This window comes from Bombus vosnesenskii, unplaced genomic scaffold (assembly GCF_011952255.1).
Source record: "Bombus vosnesenskii isolate JDL3184/JDL3185 unplaced genomic scaffold, Bvos_JDL3184-5_v1.1 scf7180000016279, whole genome shotgun sequence".
NCBI lineage: Eukaryota > Metazoa > Arthropoda > Insecta > Hymenoptera > Apidae > Bombus > Bombus vosnesenskii.
The window spans coordinates 981,298-1,001,855 of NW_022884348.1; the positions used below are offsets into that span (position 1 = coordinate 981,298).

Here is a 20,558-nt window from a genome sequence, read left to right on the forward strand (position 1 = left end):
TGATACTAGATACAACAGAAAGAAGCTTGTCGACTGGATTTTCTCCAAATTATTTCAATTGCAATCTAATCTCTTAAAACGCGAAACTTTCTTCGTTTCCTTTCGTTTAAAAATATATTTTTATATAAATATTTAGTGATATTTGTAACAAATTGAGCCATTGCGTAGAGTAGATCCAAGTTCGAGCAAAGTTAAATCGTTTAGGACGCGAAATAACGTCATAACTGGTTGAAACTCTAGTTTTAGATTTCGTTAAACGATCGAATATCAAAATAATATTAACAATACACGGATTTTCCTCTATTTATCATCACGCGTATTTATAACACCTTATTCTATATATAATATTGCTCTTTTCTTCACGTCTAAGCTTAGTTATCGATACACGTAATACTCGCGTAGTGTAATTAATAATAAAACAACGTAGTAGTTAATCATTTAAATTTCTTAACATCGAATAAACAAGAATTTTTTTACAATCGCGCGGTAATGCGTTTACCTGAGTTCTGATCTCCGTTAAAATCTCCAAACTAACAGGATATTAATATTATTTTCAGGAATTGAAAGGGCGACTTCAGGATAGGGAACAGAAGATAGAAGTCCTAGAGATCGAAAAGCAGACGATAAAGGAACAGCTGCAGAATAAGATGGACGAACTCGACAAACTGAAGAAAATGATAAAAAACGATATGGAGGAGTCGAGCAAACTGGAGGACCTTATTCACGATCTGCAAGTTCGCGATGCAGAGATCACGGAGAAGAATCGTAAGATCGAGCAGTTGTCGAAGGAGTTGCAAGTGAAGACACAGAACTTACAGAAGCTGGTGAACACGGAGCTGTGGAGCAAGAACAAGGAGATCGCCAAGCTCCACAACCATATGACCGCCACTCACTGTCTCGAAAGGAGCCGAAACAAGTTAGACATGACGCAAGAAAGCGCCAGCACGCAGCTATCGACTCTGATCAAAGAGCTAAACGACATTGGTATCAAGGTAACGTTTACCAATGAGGTGATCCAACTGAACTACGTCGACGGCAACGAGACCATAGACGTAAAAACTATGACAGACTATGTACAGAAGCTGGTAGCCCAGAAAAATGAGTTGGAGAAGGAAGTCGATTACCTAAAGTGGTTGAAGCTGGTTTCGAAACCGGACATCGCCACGGAGATCGATGGATACGGTGATAATCAAACGGAGAGAGCCAAGAAATATTGCGAACTCATGCGTACACATTTGAAAGACTTGGTAAAGTTCATGAAAGAAATGTTGAAAAACGCCAACTACGCGGATACCATCGGCAACGACCATAAGAAGACCGTATTCGACGTTTTCATGAACTCGAAGATACTGTCCGACGATTTCGTCAACGCGCTCGAGGGAATGTCGACGAATGATTTAGCCATTAACACCGATGACGCGAATGTAAAATCGCTGGACAATTCGGTGAAGAAAAGTCGATCTGACAACTTACTCAGCGCTACGAAGAATCAAGCGTCCACGCAGTCAGATTCTGAGGCGTTTTCTGAACCTGATAGGACCGTTTCTATGGCTAGAATTGGATTACAAGAGACGCAACAGAAGTCTTTGAACCGGTCCAGATTTTCCAAGTATACTAAAACGTTCACCGATTCCGAAGACTCGTTGGAATATGTGCCTTATTATAAGTCGTATCAGAACGATCTGAACGATTCCGAAGCTAATTATCAGATACAAGAGCTTAAAGAAACAAACGCTTTACTGTACACGGAGCTCAGTGCTCTTAGGAATGAGTTCACTGCCAAAATTTCTTTCGATTGTGTAAGTATGACCTACGCAATTTTATCAACCCTGTCGCGTTCTTTGCGTTGTTTACAATTGTTTTCTCGTTCGTTGATAAATTTAATTAAGCGCGTGTTAATTCATGCATTTCTTAAAATATCAAAAATCTCTTTGATTTGTTAAAAATTCGAAAGCATTATTAGAAATTTTGTAAAAATATATCTTAGAAGTCTTTAACGCGATAGTAAAGATGATCTTGTTTTTAAATGTATTTTTTTAATTTTCAGATATTCGACGAAAAAATATCGCCATTGATAATCAAATTGGAAAAGTCGCAAAAGTACTGCGAGAAATTGCAATCAGCTTTGGACAGAAGAGTACACGAAGTCCACACACTGAGGAAAGAAAGCAAACAAAATTGTACGCGTAGAGCGCAATTGGAAAAGAAATTAGCTGATCTGGAGTGCATGGCAACAGAAATGAATAAACAGAAGGCTGAACTAATACATTACAAAGACAATGCCGAAAGAAAAGCCGCGGAAATGTTAATATCGCTCAACAGGGAAAACGACACGGTGATAAATCATTCTTTTCTCAATTTTTACAGCTTTAACTATTACGTGTATTCAATGGTATTTAAAACTAATCGAAAACATAGCTCTTTGAGAATTAATATTTTACCGATGTTGTTATCGTTTAGTAATTATGTTTTCTGAATAATTACAGTTGAGGACACGAATCAAAAAATTGGAAGACGAACACGAATCTGCAAAGACGAGCGTATCAACGTTGACGAAAGAACTGGACCATTTGACTCTGTCGCATAGTCAGATTCTCGTGGAGAATACAAAGCTGACGAACGATAAGTTACGTTTAGAGCAAGAAGTAAGGAAAACGGAGAACAGATGTGACATGACTGTTCGTACCATGCATGATAAATTTAACAAAGAAGTAAGATAATCGATGTTTATGGCTCGACTTAATTAGAATCAATCCATCTTCGATCGTAATACCATTTTGTAATATACCTGTATACACTTACAGATATCAGATCTGAATCAAATTAACGAATCTCAAAGGGCAAGATTACAAGAATTGGAAGTGACTAATAAAGAGTTGCGAAGACACGTAGCAGTTTGTGAAGCGAGCGATTCAGCGCCAAGTTCTAGTGGCGTTTCTTCCATACCTACAGAGACTATGCTGAAACAAACTTGCGAAGATATCATGCAGGAATATCAAGCATACAACGTTAGTCGAATATTTTTATTAATCGTATCTTTTTTTTTTTTTAACGGTTCATTCAAAAGAGAATTTATCGAAAGCTCGAATGCACTTGTAAGGATTCCGTGTTTCTAATGGACTGCCACTGTTCAATAATCGATGCTTGAAAAGTTCCTTCTATTATATGGATTAAATGTGCAGTCAATTTAAAAGCGTAGTAGAAATTTTATAACGATTGATATTTTAACTATTTTCTGGGATTATTTGAAGATTATGCTAAATTATATTATTTTAGAATTCGCAGTACTGGCTACCTATAAGCTACTCAACGATTGGCGGGCGCAGTAAAACAAGCTGTTCACCAGACCTGGGAATCGAAAGTGATGCGGCTGTTACAACTATGAGGCCGTTGCAAGACACTTTAAAAATCACCGAATCCATGACTAATCTGTTGAGCGATGAAGATAATAACAATGGTAATAGGCCAGTTCGAGAGGCCGATAGCGAAAGCCCTTTGCCGATAGAAGGTAACTTATTTTTGTAAATTATAACAGTTGCTATAAAATTTTATTTTATTTCAATCATACATTCCAAATTCTTCGTTATATATTTCAACAAATAAAACTTATTATCTATCAGGCCTCGATGAAGTAGAAGCTTTGAAGCAAGAAAATGAAACACTGAAAAGAAGATTAATGAAAACAAGAAGGGCATTGGAAGATACTTTCCAACATCTTTCTGCGTCGAATAAAAACAAGAAAAACGTCGAGAAAGCGATAACGAAACAATTACAGATTACTAAGAGCATATTGAAGAAAACAAGGACGTATGAAGAACCACTGGACAATTGAAACTATTAAACTACAGAAAAATATCATTCATTGGCCAGAAAATAGAGAACCAAATGAAAAGTCGTCGTTCGTTGTGGGTTTTTAAAGAACTGAAATTATCCTCAACTTTTTTAATCGCGTTTTTACTATATTTCTGTATTTCATACGTTTTTCGATTCATATGAAAATTTCGAACAATCGTCAACGAACGAATTGTATCTGTACAAATGAAAGAAAAACGGCGGCGACGATTATCGTATTTTGTAAGAAAAAGTATTTTCGTATATTCGTGAAACATTGAACGAAAAAAAGGAAGATGTAAGAATTAATATAGAGAAAAGATGACGATAAGGAAAAAAGAAAGAAAGGAATCTTCGTGGAAAAAAACGAAGCTGTATATGTAAGTTTTGTATATAATCGTGTATGTGGATTCGAATTCTTTTGTAGATTGTTTCTTCTCTTCGAAGGTTACTACAACCTTATCATCGAAACGAAAGCTGTCCATTTTACCGTATCTTCGAGTTCTCGACGTCCCGAAATTCGCGCGCGTGTACATACGAACACCGAGAAAGTCATTACACAGCATCTGTACATAATCTTCACAAATAAAGTGCCATTGATATTTGAAAAAAAAAAAAATGACGTTAAAGTTAGAAAAAAGATTACTTCTTACTTCCAGTTCCAATTTATACTTTCGTTTATATTTCCCTTCGTATCCTATGTTGTATTCTTGCAGCCAATAAAAATTTTAAAAGACTATTTTCCATTTACTGTTGGATGTACATGTGATATGAGTAAAAGCAAACTAAGCAGACAATAAATTTTACTTACATAAAATTAGAATAACTTTTTTCCCCGCTGTTCTGGACAACGGAAATATTTTATAAATAGGGGCATGTTTTACATAAAAAATATCATTAAATCTTATTCGTAATTCTCAATTCTCAAAGCTAGACAATAATTTACTAGAAATTACGTTGTTTACATTCGTTAGAAAATATTTAAAAAAATGATAACGAGATATATGCTAAAATAGAATAAAACGACGAACTTGATAAAAACTAACGTTAATAGAATGTCTGCAAAATTAATGTGCAAAGAATAAATTTTGCTTAAGCTCGTGTACGGATAAAAATGAAGAGTTTGAAAGTACACAGTACAACGTGATATAGATTACGATAGAATTTTTATTATCACTCGATGACTAGATAATAATATAAAGATCCGTAGTAACTCGTGTCGATGAAGTTATGAATTGCGCTAGTCATGCGAATCTTTTTTATTCATCTTTATGAAACCCGGTGAGGAGTGTGTGTGTTCGATTTTCATAACTGTACAACATTCAGTTCTTTTACCCGACGAAATATATCGTATTTCTGTTTCGGCTCTCCTTTCAATTTCAGTTCATCGAATTTTCGCGGGTAAAATAATCGGGGCGACGTATATACAATTCTACAATGATATATTTTTTTTTATCGCTCCTTCTCGGACGATGTGCGCTATGTTTCAAGTACTATATCGCTCGAATAATACGAGGCATATAGGAATATTTGAAAAATAAATTTACAAATCATGTCGTCGTAAATCTTGAACAAATATACATAAAAAATTTTACGTTTGTTACGTAATTAATATGGTGTGTGTATATATATATATATATATGCCTCATATTACTACATATACGAATGAAGTTAGCCATCAATCGGAGACTTACGTCGATCAATTGAATCCGTTGCTTTTGATTATCGATCATCTATATATAAATCTAGGCATGCTGTCACGAATATGTATCTCGCGTGTACATACATATGTATACAATTTATACATAATCGCGCATATACATATATGCGTTGAGACAAGAGTACAATTGACATCGTTACGACTTTGATTATTTAACATTGTTACCGCTTTACAGACAGAACCTGGTAAATTGTGCATTTGTACGCTTTAGTCTAATATTTAAAAAAGGTATTAATGTAATTTATTTTCCATATCCACAAAATTTTTAAGTAAATTTACAGCTTGATCTGTGAAGCGTTAACCGCGTAAACGAACGTTCGTTCAAATGGAATCGATTGATCGAAATATCTCGCGACAGTGCCTTTCCGATGCTGTAAATCGATAAAAAGTGACGCAGAGCACGTCAAAGGTGTAATCTACTGACGCTCGGTTTCACCAACGATAAACAAACATGCAAAGTAAACTTTGATTCGGTATTCGATCAAATGGCGTCGTGTTTGTTTGTCGATTTCGTTTACGTTGGTGGAATCGAATGGCGATCATCTAATAAGTCGCGAAAAAGGGACTTACTTTCGAGCGACAATCATGGATGTTGATATTCGTTGCGTTGTCACGCTAAGAAACATCTTCGTTATGCTTCACGATGTAGACTACACGATTGGATTTGTTTATGGATACATCGATCGTTGTATCCATAAGGGCAAGCCTCTCTCGACTTATCATAGTTCTCCACGATTCACCAGTCGCAAGTAAACCTTTTTGCAATAAATTACAACACAATTAATAATCCACACCTGGCTGTCGTTCGCTCGAAAATCACACTTCTCGAATCAATTTGAATAAGGCGTTCGGAAATCATGCGACGACGTTCGATCTAACGTGGACAATATTTCCACCACGTCTTCGCTCGTCCGTTTCTTAAAGTGGACTGAACGATTCGCGGTAAGTAGAACGATTCTGATTGGTCGCGAAGCTAGCCAACTCTGTAGCACTAAATTCGTACGTACCTACATTTTATGTATGTACTTTATATTAGAAGAGCGCGACATTCGATATATATTCATTATGAAAAAAGTGTAAATCGTTTGACCAATCGAAACTGATTTTACAATCTACGCTTCCTCGATCGAACATTCACGATTCCGTGCTATGTCACAGCTTCGCTAACGAAAAATAATGGACCAGTCTCGTGTGTAATTATCTCGCATTTATGAGAAAATCGATCTATCGAGCGTCGATGGAAAAAATTCATTAGTGCTTCAGGGTTAACTTTTATTTCGAATTTCATTTGCGGACGGCGTCGCTTCCTTAGAGATCGCTGTACGCCTATCCTTTTCATCTTTCCTGCTTTCGCTCTACCTCCCATTTTTCCTCCTTCCCTTACCGTAGTACAATAAAATCTAATCTGAACTATGTACAATAAACGACACTTGAAACTTCTAGCGTCACGTAAGCGCGGTATACCATAGAAACGTGTCCCGCGATGTTCACGAACGAAACGATATCTTTCGTCAAGTACGATCTCTATGAAACGCGGTTCGTTCTACGGGAATGTGTATGTATTCGCTAGAACGAATGCCAGCTCTTTACGCGTACGAATACCCATTCTTGCAAATATCTTGATGATTTCGTCGAATACCAACATACACGTACGTTGGAAAAAAAAGTTCGTTACGAAGCATCGTCCTTTCGAACGATATCGATTCGTTGTGAACAACCGGTCTCGCGACACGTCTAAACTACCCTCTAGTATTTCTTTATTCGACGATTAAACTCCATAGTACCGGGAAACGAGGAACTTGTACATAAATATATTTAGATTAATCGTACCTATCGAATGCGTATCGTATACGCGCTCTAAATGTAACTTTATACGACAGCGACATATGGCATCATTCCGATGATGGGAACCCCGCCGGGACGGTGAAGTGTACGGTATGGAATGACTCCTGTGGCTCGAGACGGTGCTCGATCGTCACGCATATCCTGATCGAGTTCCGTTCTTATTAGGTGGATCTCTTGGTGATACACCGAGAACACCGAGATCCTCTCGAGATCGAGACTCGCGAACGTAAGATCGTCGACGATCGACGAAAGTGGACAGGTTGATGATTCGATCGAAGGCTTAGTCTTTTAATTGAGTCTTGCCTTATGGATAAAGATCGTCAGGTAAACGCCTTGCGCCGATCCGTTCTTCCGAACGGTGCTTGGCAACGCGTCAGTTTGCCGGGTTATGTGGCGTAGTGGGAATGGTGGTGAGCGTGTGGAGGTGGTGGTTCGCCGAGCCATGAATCGGGCGAGGGTGGAAAGTCCGGGTAACCACCTCCACCGCCGCCTCCGCCGCCACCACCACCTCCGCTCGATTCGTTGCTCAAATCCGATGCCGGTCCTGGTACCATGCCACCTGTGCCTCCTGCAACATGCATCGTCCAATTTTTCCATTAACATTTTCGCCTTTTTTATAACACCGTGGCTTGGAAATGTACGGTGGTGGTGAAATTTAAACGAAGGTGTGTTTAATATTAATATAGACTGAAATGAATATAACGTAAGCGTGAATCTATTAGGCCATATCGTGGAGAATAATTTTCGCGACCAATAAATGGTGAAACGAAATTAATGGTGACGCGATCGAAACTTGATTTTCGCTCCTATTGTCTTTCTATATACGCAACGTATCTACTTATATGTTTTCTTTTATATCGAAGAAAGATAGTGTCCTACAGATCTAGATTCTTTACACGACAGATAAACTAGATATTCTAACCGGAACTGGAGGATTACGATATGATATACAGTATAGAAATGAGACGTTTACTTACCAAGGGTAGTGTAGACGGAGAGGCCAGCATCCGGTGGATATGGAAATTGAGGTGGTAAGGACGGTGATCTGGACGTTGAGAGATAAGGGGGAGTTGTTGCACCCAAATAACTGCGTGGAGGGCCCCCGCCTGCCCCATTTCCACCCCCACCTGGACTCGCGCCTTCACCATCTAATCCCATGTTCACCACTGTTCCGTAACTATCGTTACTCAAATCTAAATGTAAAGATAACATAAATGTTATTATTTTATTGTCCTATAAGAGCTTGCTCCGAATATCAGAACAGGTTATAACGCTGTAATTGATTAATGACATAAAATTGCTACTTGTATTTTAAATTTGTAAAGGAATTTATGCAGTCATCGTTATCTTCTTTAGTTTGTAGCAGGAAATAAAATTATATCCAACATTTACGTGAAACTAAATCTAGTCAAATTTTCTTGTAAAATCTCTATATCGGAAATTTGTTGTTTTTAATATAAGATTACAATTTTATACCGTACCAGAGACACTTTTCTTTTTATGGTAGCGGCGTTAAGTATATATGATTCGAATAACTTTGTATTATATCTGTCAGGCGCAAGGAAGGCACTGGATAATGAAGCCGTTTAAAATTTAAACAATAGCTGAAGTTTATATGACTTTACGGCGTGTATGGTTAACGATCGGCATAAATTTCAGCATGGTCCGCAATCTTCCTGAAATCTCGGACACGGCGAACTAGCAGTTAGCCTCCACGAACTCCTGAATAATTGACGAGATCGTCTTCCCCTTTGCTAAACGCTCGAGTACACGAAAGCTTAGATGTAACCAATATTAAAGCGAAAGCAACAGAGCCAGACAATAGGTAATTTTTTTTTTAAAGCTTCTGTATAGTTTTGCGTTTTTGACGATAAGTATCTCTTTACATACGCATGTGCCTAATTATAACTTTTTTATATGATATCTTTTTCACGTATAATTGACAAGTCAACGATATTTTCTAGCTACGCTTGTTCTTCGTCGCTTGAAAAACTGATAAATTTGTCGACTAAATCTATTCGCGAAAAAAATCATAAGCGTACTAATTAGCGACATAATTATTTAAAATATTTATGTAAACACTGGTTCCTTTCATCTTAATACAGAAACCTATTTTTTATCCTTTGCAATTTTTGTTATTATAAATTTCTAGCACAAAGAGTAGCGACTTTTAATAACGAAATCTCTTGAAATATACACATACGAGGGTATTCGGTGATAGCGTACCATTGCTTGTAACATTTTCTCGTTTCGCGAATCGAAAGGAACGTTTGTGCACGCAGAGAGGAAGCTGCGTACATTTCGTGATATTGGAAGTACAAATAACCCGTTATGGGTCGCTTTTCAATACCCGTTTCTAATAACGCAGCGCAATTTTGCACTACGAAACTGCCAAGAATTTTATCTCGTGCAGAAATCACGAACATCTACTATCATTTTTACGCTCATATACAACGATAAGTAAGATAAATTATGTAGTCGTAATTAAATAATTGAAATTTATCAATAATCGATCTATACTATAATCTACCTCAACCTTAATCAAACGTTAATCTACAGTGTGTGTGCCTGTATCTAAAGGTCATTTTTCTATTATATCGTATTATCTGTATCTCAAATAATACAACCGGTATAAAATTTATAGTATCGATTCAGAAGCAGTCGAAGCGAAAGTTTAAATACGAGCGATAAGGAAATTGGACACAATGATATATTAAGCGTGACTAATCGTAATTACGTACCATGGTGACCAAAGGTGGCGTCTAAGTCGACCTTAAGCTCGTCCTTATCAAGAAGCTTATCATGCCTAGGTGAATGTCCACCTGCACCCGTTCCTTTCATACTTCGAAAATACTGAGACCATCTTGTTCTACCCGCGTCTTTCTTCAGTCTCTTCTCTTTTGCTCTCCTGGAAAAAGAGAAAAGGAATACGAATCTTGAACGTTCTTGAACTTTAACTTTTACGTGTAACCTTGGCTCAGGATTTTTTAGAAACTACTTAGGTAAACTATTACAATACCGTATCCGGTGTAAATTACACGTAAATCAGGCGTATTTTTTTAATTACAGTACATTTCGGTTTGGAGGATTGGAATTACAGATAAAGCTCAAAGTAAATTCTATTAGATTATAATACTTGTACCTTCGTTGAATCTGAACGATGATCCGTAGTACGAGATTTACTCGATATCGCAAGGCAAATATCTATTAATATGTATACAAAACAAAAATAAGTGATACTGCGATAACATTTTTATATACTAAGCGAATAAACGACGCAGGAAAACCCACTTGAATTTCACGGAAGAGAGCCTTAAGAGAGTGACTCTACAGAGTTAAAGTATTCCACACGTGTTAATTTTTAAGATTTTTACGGTATTTTATCGCCGGTCATTGATGACATAAATTGCGATAATAATACTTTGTATCGAGATTGTCACAGTTTTCCCCGTTTTCAACACGAAGCCATAGGATTATGGTACACGAGCGAATAGGATCGATAAAGTAATTTTTCTTAAGTTATGTGCAACGTTGTACACAACGATGTTCTCGATAGAGATAACAAGAAGTCGAATTGGAAGAAAAATCTTAGATTAGTGTGATAACCGACGATCCATGTGTGCCATAGATATATTATGAATAATGTTGCTGTTTTTGAAAAGTTGATAAATAATTCGATTATTCGAATAATTTATAATCTTCAGTTTCAAGTAGCGATTTTAATAATAACTTACAAACACTTATGTTGTAGGCAGTTTTTAAAAGTGCGATAAAAATCAACTTAATACGATATTCCAATTATAGCTACAAACTACGATATGCACGTACTTAGTTATTACATGGATAAGTACCGTTTTCATAATTTACGTACAGATTAAAACATTGCTCGAAAGTTTATGTGTCCCTCTACCCTCGTTATTTTCTTTTAATTTAAGTTTCATTTTTATTTAAGTATCTTTTCAAAGAAATATCACGACATTAGAAAACTACATTCTGATTTTGTTTTTGATTTTGTTTTCGAAAAAATTGATCTTCCACGTTCTTCTGGAACGCGTACTCGTGTACTCAACTATATCGTGATCGGGCGATTCTATTATGTCTGTCCTTCGCAAATAGCATTAATATCACTAGTTGATTTCTTATCAGGCTTTGTGCAAAATAAGCCGTCGACTATAATAAGGCAAGTCGTTTTTAAGATTTACCTTACTAATGCACAGATAAATCTATTATGCAGCCTTTTTAACGTATTTTATGTCTTTAATTCATCGAACTTTTAACCACCCAAGGAGAATATTCAAAATTGATCTTCCCGAAACCGATACGTTACATCCATGAACAAATTTTATTCTACTTTTTCGCGTAGAATCACTCCCTTTCCGCTTGTGTCGTAATTACTACGATACCCCATGTTTCTTTATACCGGCGAGAAATATTCTGCTGCACAGAATCGAAAATTGTCGATTCTCGAACGAATACTTAATCATTCGCGAATTGAACTTGAATTTTATTCAATACATCGATGTACATACGTACCTGTTTTGGAACCAAACTTGAACCACGCGCATGTCGAGTCCTGTATCCTGAGAAAGTTGCTCTCGCACGTGTCTCGCTGGCTTAGGACTGGTATTGTACGCTAATTTTAAAGTTTCCAACTGTTTCGCTGTGATCGTGGTCCTTGGCCTTTTGTTTGGTTGGTCACCGTCTATACTTCCTCCGTCTGCCAATTCTATGATACAAAGGAATCAATAATAGATATAAGTCGTTTAAACGTCTGAGAGTGATTCTTTTCGCGCAATCTCAGGATCGTAGAAGAAGAGACTGGATTGTAAAATAATAAAAATATATGGAAGCAAGTACAACGTACATATACGTTACCTTTTGCCTTCGCCTGCTCGTAGTCAGGTTTACAAACGAGCTTTCTATCTTCCATGAGGTAGAACTCGTCCCCAGTGTCCAACTGTCGAGAGCAAAGGGCGCACGAGAAACAAGTTAGATGGTAGATCAATTCTTGCGCCCTACGCACGACTTGCGACGGTGCCAATCCTTGGCCGCAGCCCGCGCATTTCGTCCCAAAACGCCTGCCATACCAACAACATACAACATTTTCACATTACGTTCGCGTATTAATTGCAGCAACATCTCGTTCGATCAAGGTTGCACCGCCTTGAAAAACAGAAAATATTAAGTAGAACCGTTTGAAGATATTTCATAAAAATACGAATGTAGAGCGCCGTCAAGAACGATTTCATACCTGGCAGAATTAGCGAGAAAGGTACCCGACTGTTTCTTGACGTTCTATTAATCGGAATCTGATTTCCAGTTTTCTCTGTTTGCACGAATAAATGACACGAGACTAAATATACGGGTTGCTTAGAACGACGACAAACAACGCACAAATATCATCCCTTGGCGTAATAACAACGTTCTTCCTAGGAAAGTCGAAAAGGTACTTTTGCGCTGAACCATTATCCCTACTCTTTTGGCTTCGCTGCGCGTGGATGTATGTTGCGTTTCGTTTCCAAAATGAAAATCAAGATCGAAAAGTCGGCGTTTTTAATACGTGGGAGGTCGATATTCGAAAGGATTTCCAAAGTTGAATAATCGCGTGAAATTGTGAGATAATCGTGTTGAAATTGTTCGCGCGAGTATCAGTATGTTCGATTTTCGTTTCTTTGCCGCACCGTATAATTAGGAAAAGATCTGCGTGGTGTTTTGCGAGGAAATCGGGAAACTTCGATAGTACATCGAGCAGGCGGATAATTCTGAATTTGAAATATATAAGCAACAGGTTCATTCAGGTTCGAGATATAAACTGAAATACCGATATTATAAAATGTCACGAGGGCCCTATGATCGTCTGACCTGTCCGGTTTAGACCTTTCCCTTTATCATTGCATGCCATTAAGCTAAGTAATTTAAACGAGTAGCCCGATGCGCGTAAGCAGTTGATTAACGAAACTACTGTATCAGCTGCTGTATTAATATTTAAGATAGAACAATCTTGCTGTTAATGAAACGCTTTTCTGCGTTTATAGAGACGCAAAGTTATTCCAAATAATAGAATTATCAATAGAATTTGTCCATGTTACACGCAATATCAAGTAAATAACGAAACATAATTAGAGTAGTTTGAACACGATTGATTATTTATGTCATGCTACATGTATTTTTTACATCTGCAAAAAGGAGACAAAGCAATCCATGGATTATTTACCTTTGTACCTATTGTCAGAACGATACTTTTGACAATTTTGACAAAATCTGTCAATTTGATCGATAAATTACGTGTATAAAAGTATCGTAGGAGATCTTAAAATTTCCACCTTTCGATTTTACTTTTATTTCAGCAAACAAAAATTTATTTCATCGGAAGAACAGGATCTCGATGATCCCCCTTGGCATAAAATCGGAACGAGATATCGCACGTGTCGGTAATTATTCGCGAATAAGTTAAAAGTGACTGAAAGAACGGAGCAAAGTTAAATAGAAATTATTTTAGAATTAAGTTAACAATACTTTCAATGATATTTCCAGAGATTCCTACTCTGTTTCCTTTTAATACGAGCTCTATAATTTTTTCAAATTTACTTTTCTTATTTACTCCCTTAACGTAAACACACCTGTATACATTCGGAGAAAACAATGTACACGTTCGAGATTAATCACAAAGCTTGCAGTCGACGTTACATACAAGGAATAAGTGCTTCGTCAAACTCGAACGTTGCTCGTAATGCCTTTGAACGCACCAGCGAGTTTACCAGTTTTCCTGAAAATTCCTGAACCCTAGGAAATGTGGAATACCAGGGAGAATGGTAGGACGAAGGGGAAAGAGGGTAAGTTCCTTCGATTTGGCTCGCAGGAGAAGAAAGATGGCGTCTAGTCCTCGCGAAGGTGTGGGTAGATGAGAAAAGGCACTCTTTTCTCGCACAATCGATATCAGTTGCTGGATATATATGCGCGTTTGATCCAACTTGTCTCTCATTTTTCTACCAGGTACGTCCACTTTTTTTCATTATCTACCGAGAATAATGCGGACTTTCGGTTCCGCAGGTGCAATTTTTGCAAGCGATAAGTAACAGTCGATAAGCGTTTTATACCTTTTCGCTATCTGTTTAGATAATATCTTAAAAAAATATCGCACTACAGCTCGTCGATACAATTACGTAATAATTTACCGTACGTAGATCGCCCGATGGTTCACACGCTTATAACACGCAATAGTAAAATATGTTAAATAAACGGGAGTCTCGTCGTGAGTATAACGTGGAATACGTACACAGGTGTACAGGTATAGCGCCCTGTTTCCTTTTTGGAGAATAGGGAAAAATTCTTTTAGCTTCTATATATGTATACAGGTGTATCGCGTATCTTGCTATTTTATTTTGGTGAATTTTATGCAAGAAATACATGGAACAAAAAAATATTTCAAATAATTTGTATTATTATAGCTTAGTTTTACCAATGTATACTTTGGATCGTCGTAAACGTGTAAATAGGTCGGTAGATTAACAGCATTGTTAATATATCATATAAACAGGCTGGTAGCGGCTAGCTGGTGATGTATGACCGCTTGTTAGTTCAACAAATATACGTAGCTTACATTTTATTAATCGAACGTTTGTCACAACGAGAACAGACATAATATATGTAGGTCAACGTATATTATACCATGCATTGAAATAACGTTAATTTCATCTTATAAACTACAGACACGCACATTTTTAACATTTTCTTATATCGCGTATACGTATCTATATAGGAGACTGGACGTAAAATTCATCCAAGTATCAGTATCTGTGTGTATTTTTATCAACGAATGAGACACCGATTATAAATTATATCCCGAGTTTGATCGCAAACGTATAAAATAATTTTCGATCGCGTGCTCTAATAGAAATACGAGAAGTCTGGACAATTTCGAAATTGACGATCTTTCGAATATAAATTCCGTTGATAGAAAAGTGCGAGCGAGAAGGTAGAGCGTGATAAAAATAATTGTTGGTACTTACTTGAAGAAGTCGTCCTTGCAAAAGACATGGCCGTTTCTTGCGAAACATTTATCAGTCAATCTTGCGCCACAATCCCGGCACGTGAGGCACCTTGCATGCCAACACCTTTCCAGAACTCTCAGAACGTATTTGTCCAAAATCGCTTCCTGACAGCCTCCGCATTTTGGTATCGAAGCTGTAACATTCGACAGAAGATCGTTTAATAGTTAAAGATGTCGTTAAAAGTATCTGTCGGAAACGCGAGCAGCTGAAACTTGTAGATACAGGTTGGAATCTGTAACTTTAACTATACGTTCTATAATACGATCTCAACTATAAGATCCTTAAATAGATTGCGATTATTTATTAGCTTCGCAATCGAAATCGTAATAAATTAAAGTCGAAAGAAGATAGAAGCCCAAAGTTTCAGATTTAGTCAAACTATATTACGAGAGCGATATTGGGAAGAAGAAGACACGGATTATCGAAATATCATAATTGCAACAGCACCTTACAATATAACATAAATTTTCGTAAATAATAATGTACCACTGACTATATACTTTAGCTTTAAGTTAAGTTATCGCTAACTTAACCGTATCTTTATTTACGATTTAACTTAATTATAATACAAATTACGCATACGATATCTATATCGTTTTTCTGTATGGACAATGGTCTTCTTCAACGCTAGGATGATACCGTGACGATCGTTGTTACGATGATTTTAAGAACGAGCTGTTGTAGTCATACGATGCAGGACTTTGTGACTTATACGTAATAACCGTATCATAATCTTAAAATCAACTCTGTATTACGCAAATGAAATCTTCGCAACTTTTGAATCGCAATTATGCACGTAATTTCTATCGTTCGATCTCGGTTCGTGTAACACAACGATCGATGATTCGGTTCCAGATTCGGCGAATCTTTCCAAATTCAACTACGTGCTAATTTTTCTCTTCTACAAGAATCTTATTTCTCGATTAATTTCACGATTTCAAATTGCTCGGTTCTCTGCTTTAGTTCACGTATGAAACCATCGCAAGTATATCCGAATATCCGAATTCTTCGCATCTCCATACGCTTGTTGGTCGCATCGTCTTCGACGCTTGATGGTTACAATATCACGCGCAAATACATAAACTTTTATCTGGGTACGCGAGTCATCGAAACGGAATTCGATCGATTAAAAACCGTACGTTCCCCACTTACAATAGAGGATTTCAGGAAGATTGGCCGGCAAATCGAGTTCCACGGCCGGTTGATCCAAAGGGTGCATCTCGTGGTGAGAAGCGCCGTCGAAGCTGGCGACGTTCGCGACGTTTCCGGTGCTGCTACCGTTCCGCCGGACGTTTTGTGACTCCGGGCTATCGCGTGGCGGTGTCAAGACGTCTTGACGAGCGCGCCGATACATCCCTTCCAGAGGCGAAGCCTCACGGCCCAACATTTCCAGACTTATCATAGTCATAATTGCGTTTTTCGATCCAATTTACGCAGCTTATTCCTTCGTCGTTTTAAACCTTTCGACGATTATTTTCTCTTTTTAATGGAATTTTGACAATCGTCGATTGCGATATTTAACGAGCCCTGATATTTCAGATATCGCGATAAATTACTCCACGATACGATAAATACCGTTTTGTTAGGATTCGTTCCTTTGGTTTATGAAATTGTATTTTCATTAGATTTAATATTCTCTTGCATTCGTTCGACGTCGATCAGGTAGGCGCGAAATTAGGTTTCAAGTTTCGTCCTTGACAAGGATGCTTCGCGATGAGTTTTACTCGACGCTTGTCCTGTGATCGTTCGCAAGCTTTTATCGTCTATATTCTTTTCTTTCTTACGTTACCTGGTTTTACCCAGACATTTATTTATTTCATTCGCATTTACGTTACTAGCACCTAAATAGGACACCTGTCTCGCGATCATCCTTTACTATTCTTCCTTATGTCTATTTATATTCCTCCTTCCTTTACGCCGTGTGCTTTTGCTTATTCATTTCTTCCTTCTCTTCGCATTTTTATCTTCCGTTTCTCCTAATTTCGTTCAAATATCTACTCGTATTCGTTCGTTTCCGATCGAAGCAAAGGGTAGATAGCGAGCAATATCAAAGTCGTAAGTTCCACTTAACACCGCGCCAAGCGTTCGTTTCTAAACAACTTATTAATTAATTCCAACTCGATGATCTCGTCGAATCTCGAGCGACACACGTCCTTGTCGACTGTCCACCGATTAATTCACTTTCACTTTCGCCGAAGAACAAGCAGTTCCAAACTCTCTACCCAGTCCTTGGCGATAAACATTCTTGGAAAGAGCGTCCGAATTTATCGAACCGTTTAACGTCGGTTCGGCCGGACCATTTTCATGCCATGCCATTCCTTCGGATCGGCACGGATATGCGACGTTGTTGGTGTGACAAGAACGAGGTAACGGCGATAGATTATCCGCACTGCCTATCAGTCCATCGAACCATCGTCGTTGTCGGAGATAACGAGAATAATGGAAATTCGTTCGCAACGTCGACGCGAGCAACGTCGATGAAACAGGATCGCGATACAGAGTGTAGCGAAGGAGCGATCGACGCGATCGGTGTAAGAGTACGCGAACGACTGTTCGAACGATGTTGCAGCTGCTCGTGCGCACGTGACACTCGTGGGTGTGGTGGTTTTATGGTGGGGCATGGGAGAAAGCTATTGGGTGTGGCTCGCACCCACGCTTCTGAAGCTGTGTCGCCGATTGGCGAGAAGATCGACCGCCTCCAATATGGCGATCGTCGTACCGCGAAACGTCTTCCGAGGGAGCGACGCGACGCTCTTCCGACTTCTTGCTACTCGCTTGGGTGCCGATGATGCGCCGTTGACACCGCGATGATGCGCTGCCAGGACGACAGAAGCGAAGCTTCTGGAAACCCGCACGGGATCTATCTTTGCCCGACCATGTGTGAACTTCGCGCTTTTCGAAGATCGCTTCGGGCGAGGAACACGGAGGAGGAGCGCGTCTCTTCGTATCGAGCGACGACGCTCGCGGAACAGACCGACAGGATTTGCTCTCCGACGAATTACACGGGTAGCGTGGTTTGGAGTTAGTCGCGAAAGGAAGACGTACCGAATCGGTAAGAATCGTTGGAGCGATACGGACTCGAGAACAGACTGAAGCTTATGCGACTGTCGAACGACGCGTGATTACTACGACAAAGAGTAGGTTTCTTCCTTGTTCGTTGGTCGAAGCTGGTTCGTAGACGGATCATCCAATGCCGCGCGGTTAAATACACGAGGAAGGTCGGTATTCGCCAACGTGCAACACTGAAATTCATCAAAGACAGTCGAGACACGAGCGAATCGGCAGAGGCAACGACAAAGAGCCAGCCCTCTGTTCAAGTATGCGGTGGCATTATACGCGACGATCATCCGGCGTCGTATCCGCGAATCCATTTCCACGGTTACAACGCAACGATGGCCACGGTTTCTATTCGTTGGAATCGTCGCGTAAAAGAATTCGTTGTCCTCTGTTCGGCGACTTCCTTTGGCATCGTCTCGGGAGTTGTGCCGTTTGCGAAAGGCGAAGGAGGAAGTAGGTGGAGTAGGCGAGCGAGCGAGCGAGCGAAAAGAAGCAGAGAAAAAAAGGAGAAGAAGACGGGCGCGGAGGAGATGAGAAGGGAACGACGGAGAAAGCAGGCTGAGTAGGAGGGGACAAAAGGATTGGAGCGAAATTAAGAACAGCCGAGCCGGGGGGTGAGGGTCGCCATTTTATAATCTTAGTCGAGATCAGTCGTGTACCTATACGTACTCTTTTTCTCGTTGCTGGCTGGCTGGCTGGCTGGCTGGCTGGCTCGTGGTCGCGCGCGCCTATCTACACCGAAACGAATAACTCGACGAGGGTACAGGCTGGCGTGAACGTGTATAAGTAGACGTATAGACGCGACTACCACCATGAAACGGTACACTCTCGATAAGAGTCTTTGTCTTTCACGGTAGCGTCAGATGGCTGATATCTTTCTGTTTGCCCTTGTACCTAGACTGGCTCCCGTCGCCTTTTCGTATGGAAATTCCTGTGCCCCGTACGTTAGGACGTTCCCCGGTGCCGTTCGAATCTTATCGTGGCATCTTGGCGCTCGTTAACGACGTTACCGATGTCGCGATCGGCAGCGCAAGAAGCTTAGAATATCGAATTTTCGTCTCGTAGGGTTTTTCAAGGCTAGCGTTGTTAGAACGCGATAAAGATCCTGCTCTTTTGTCGCTCGCACCGTGATAATAATAGAGTTACGGATACTTACAGGATAATCGTACCTAGCATGGAATCTCGGCGCCGACCGACAAGATCAGTCGGCAACGGGGTAAAATATTTCGGTGAAAGCACGAGGCTACAGATTGGCTGGCAATTCTGTCGTCGAAAGCAATTGATCGATGCGTTTCTGCAAGCGTATAAAAGTTTTTGACGAGCGAGCGAAGTAGCGACATTTTTTACTCTACGCGTTTTAACCCTCGAACGACAAAGACGCTCGACTCGTGCGGATATTGTTATTCCGCCAAACTATAGGTAGGATTTTATTAGGAAAATTATGACGCGGGAAGAGAGCGAAAAAGGCATTCGTCGTTATAAAATAAAATACTCGATACTCTTTGCGATAGGTAATGAAAACCAGCCAGAAAATGCAATGGCGCGTAACTAACAAGCGTTATTTACCGCTGAAAAGGCGAGCCGTACCATGTGGTTGGCAAATCGTTCGCGTATCGAACATTTTTATTCGTTTCTGGACCAGAGAAGGTGTCGCGTTCGCATAAATGATTTTACGAGCATGACGTGCATGCAAAGTATCGAACCATCTGTTGCCTCCGGGCCCCATCCATATCAGGTGGAAAATTTTGCATCTTTGGTCGCTCGGATAGGCGGAATCCGATTACGATCGATCGTAAACGCGTCGATGATTTTTCCTACAATCCTGTTTTCATAGCCAATACCGTTGCTCGTCGAAGTCTACACGGCACAATTTTGCAACTGTCTCGAGTCAGCGATGGTAGAAAGCCATCCCAAGCTCGCGGGCTACCGTCAACGTATAATTTTTTCTCCTTAAAACGATGCGAAACTCGATCGTCTCTCCCAAGAAATCATCGAAACTCTCGAGACCCCCTGTCGAATTCGTCGGAAAGCGCAGTCACTTTTGGAATCTTTTG

General features: G+C 39.3%; 2 protein-coding genes across 9 annotated transcripts in view; one reads left to right on the plus strand and one right to left on the minus strand.

The window, feature by feature from the left end:
- Positions 1-4,568, plus strand: part of LOC117242810 (centrosomin) — a 38,451-nt gene extending 33,883 nt beyond the window's left edge. For all 3 annotated transcript variants that reach the window (XM_033509757.1, XM_033509756.1, XM_033509758.1), the window contains 6 exons: positions 558-1,799; positions 2,048-2,335; positions 2,487-2,711; positions 2,805-3,008; positions 3,277-3,508; positions 3,621-4,568. In XM_033509757.1, the coding sequence (XP_033365648.1) occupies positions 558-1,799; positions 2,048-2,335; positions 2,487-2,711; positions 2,805-3,008; positions 3,277-3,508; positions 3,621-3,832 (2,403 nt within the window). In that variant the 3' untranslated portion in view covers positions 3,833-4,568. The remainder of the gene's footprint in view (positions 1-557; positions 1,800-2,047; positions 2,336-2,486; positions 2,712-2,804; positions 3,009-3,276; positions 3,509-3,620) is intronic.
- Positions 4,569-4,978: 410 nt separating this feature from the next.
- Positions 4,979-20,558, minus strand: part of LOC117242812 (LIM/homeobox protein Lhx3-like) — a 58,255-nt gene continuing 42,675 nt past the window's right edge. For 2 of the 6 annotated variants that reach the window (XM_033509764.1, XM_033509762.1), the window contains 6 exons: positions 15,406-15,580; positions 12,272-12,483; positions 11,930-12,122; positions 10,138-10,304; positions 8,374-8,589; positions 4,979-7,964 (listed from right to left, as the gene is read on the minus strand). In XM_033509764.1, coding sequence (XP_033365655.1) covers positions 7,783-7,964; positions 8,374-8,589; positions 10,138-10,304; positions 11,930-12,122; positions 12,272-12,483; positions 15,406-15,580 — 1,145 coding nt within the window. In that variant the 3' untranslated portion in view covers positions 4,979-7,782. Of the gene's footprint in view, positions 7,965-8,373; positions 8,590-10,137; positions 10,305-11,929; positions 12,123-12,271; positions 12,484-15,405; positions 15,581-16,599; positions 16,908-20,558 lie in introns of those variants that run through there. The other 4 variants (XR_004495337.1, XM_033509766.1, XM_033509765.1 and 1 more) reach the window with 4 other exon arrangements.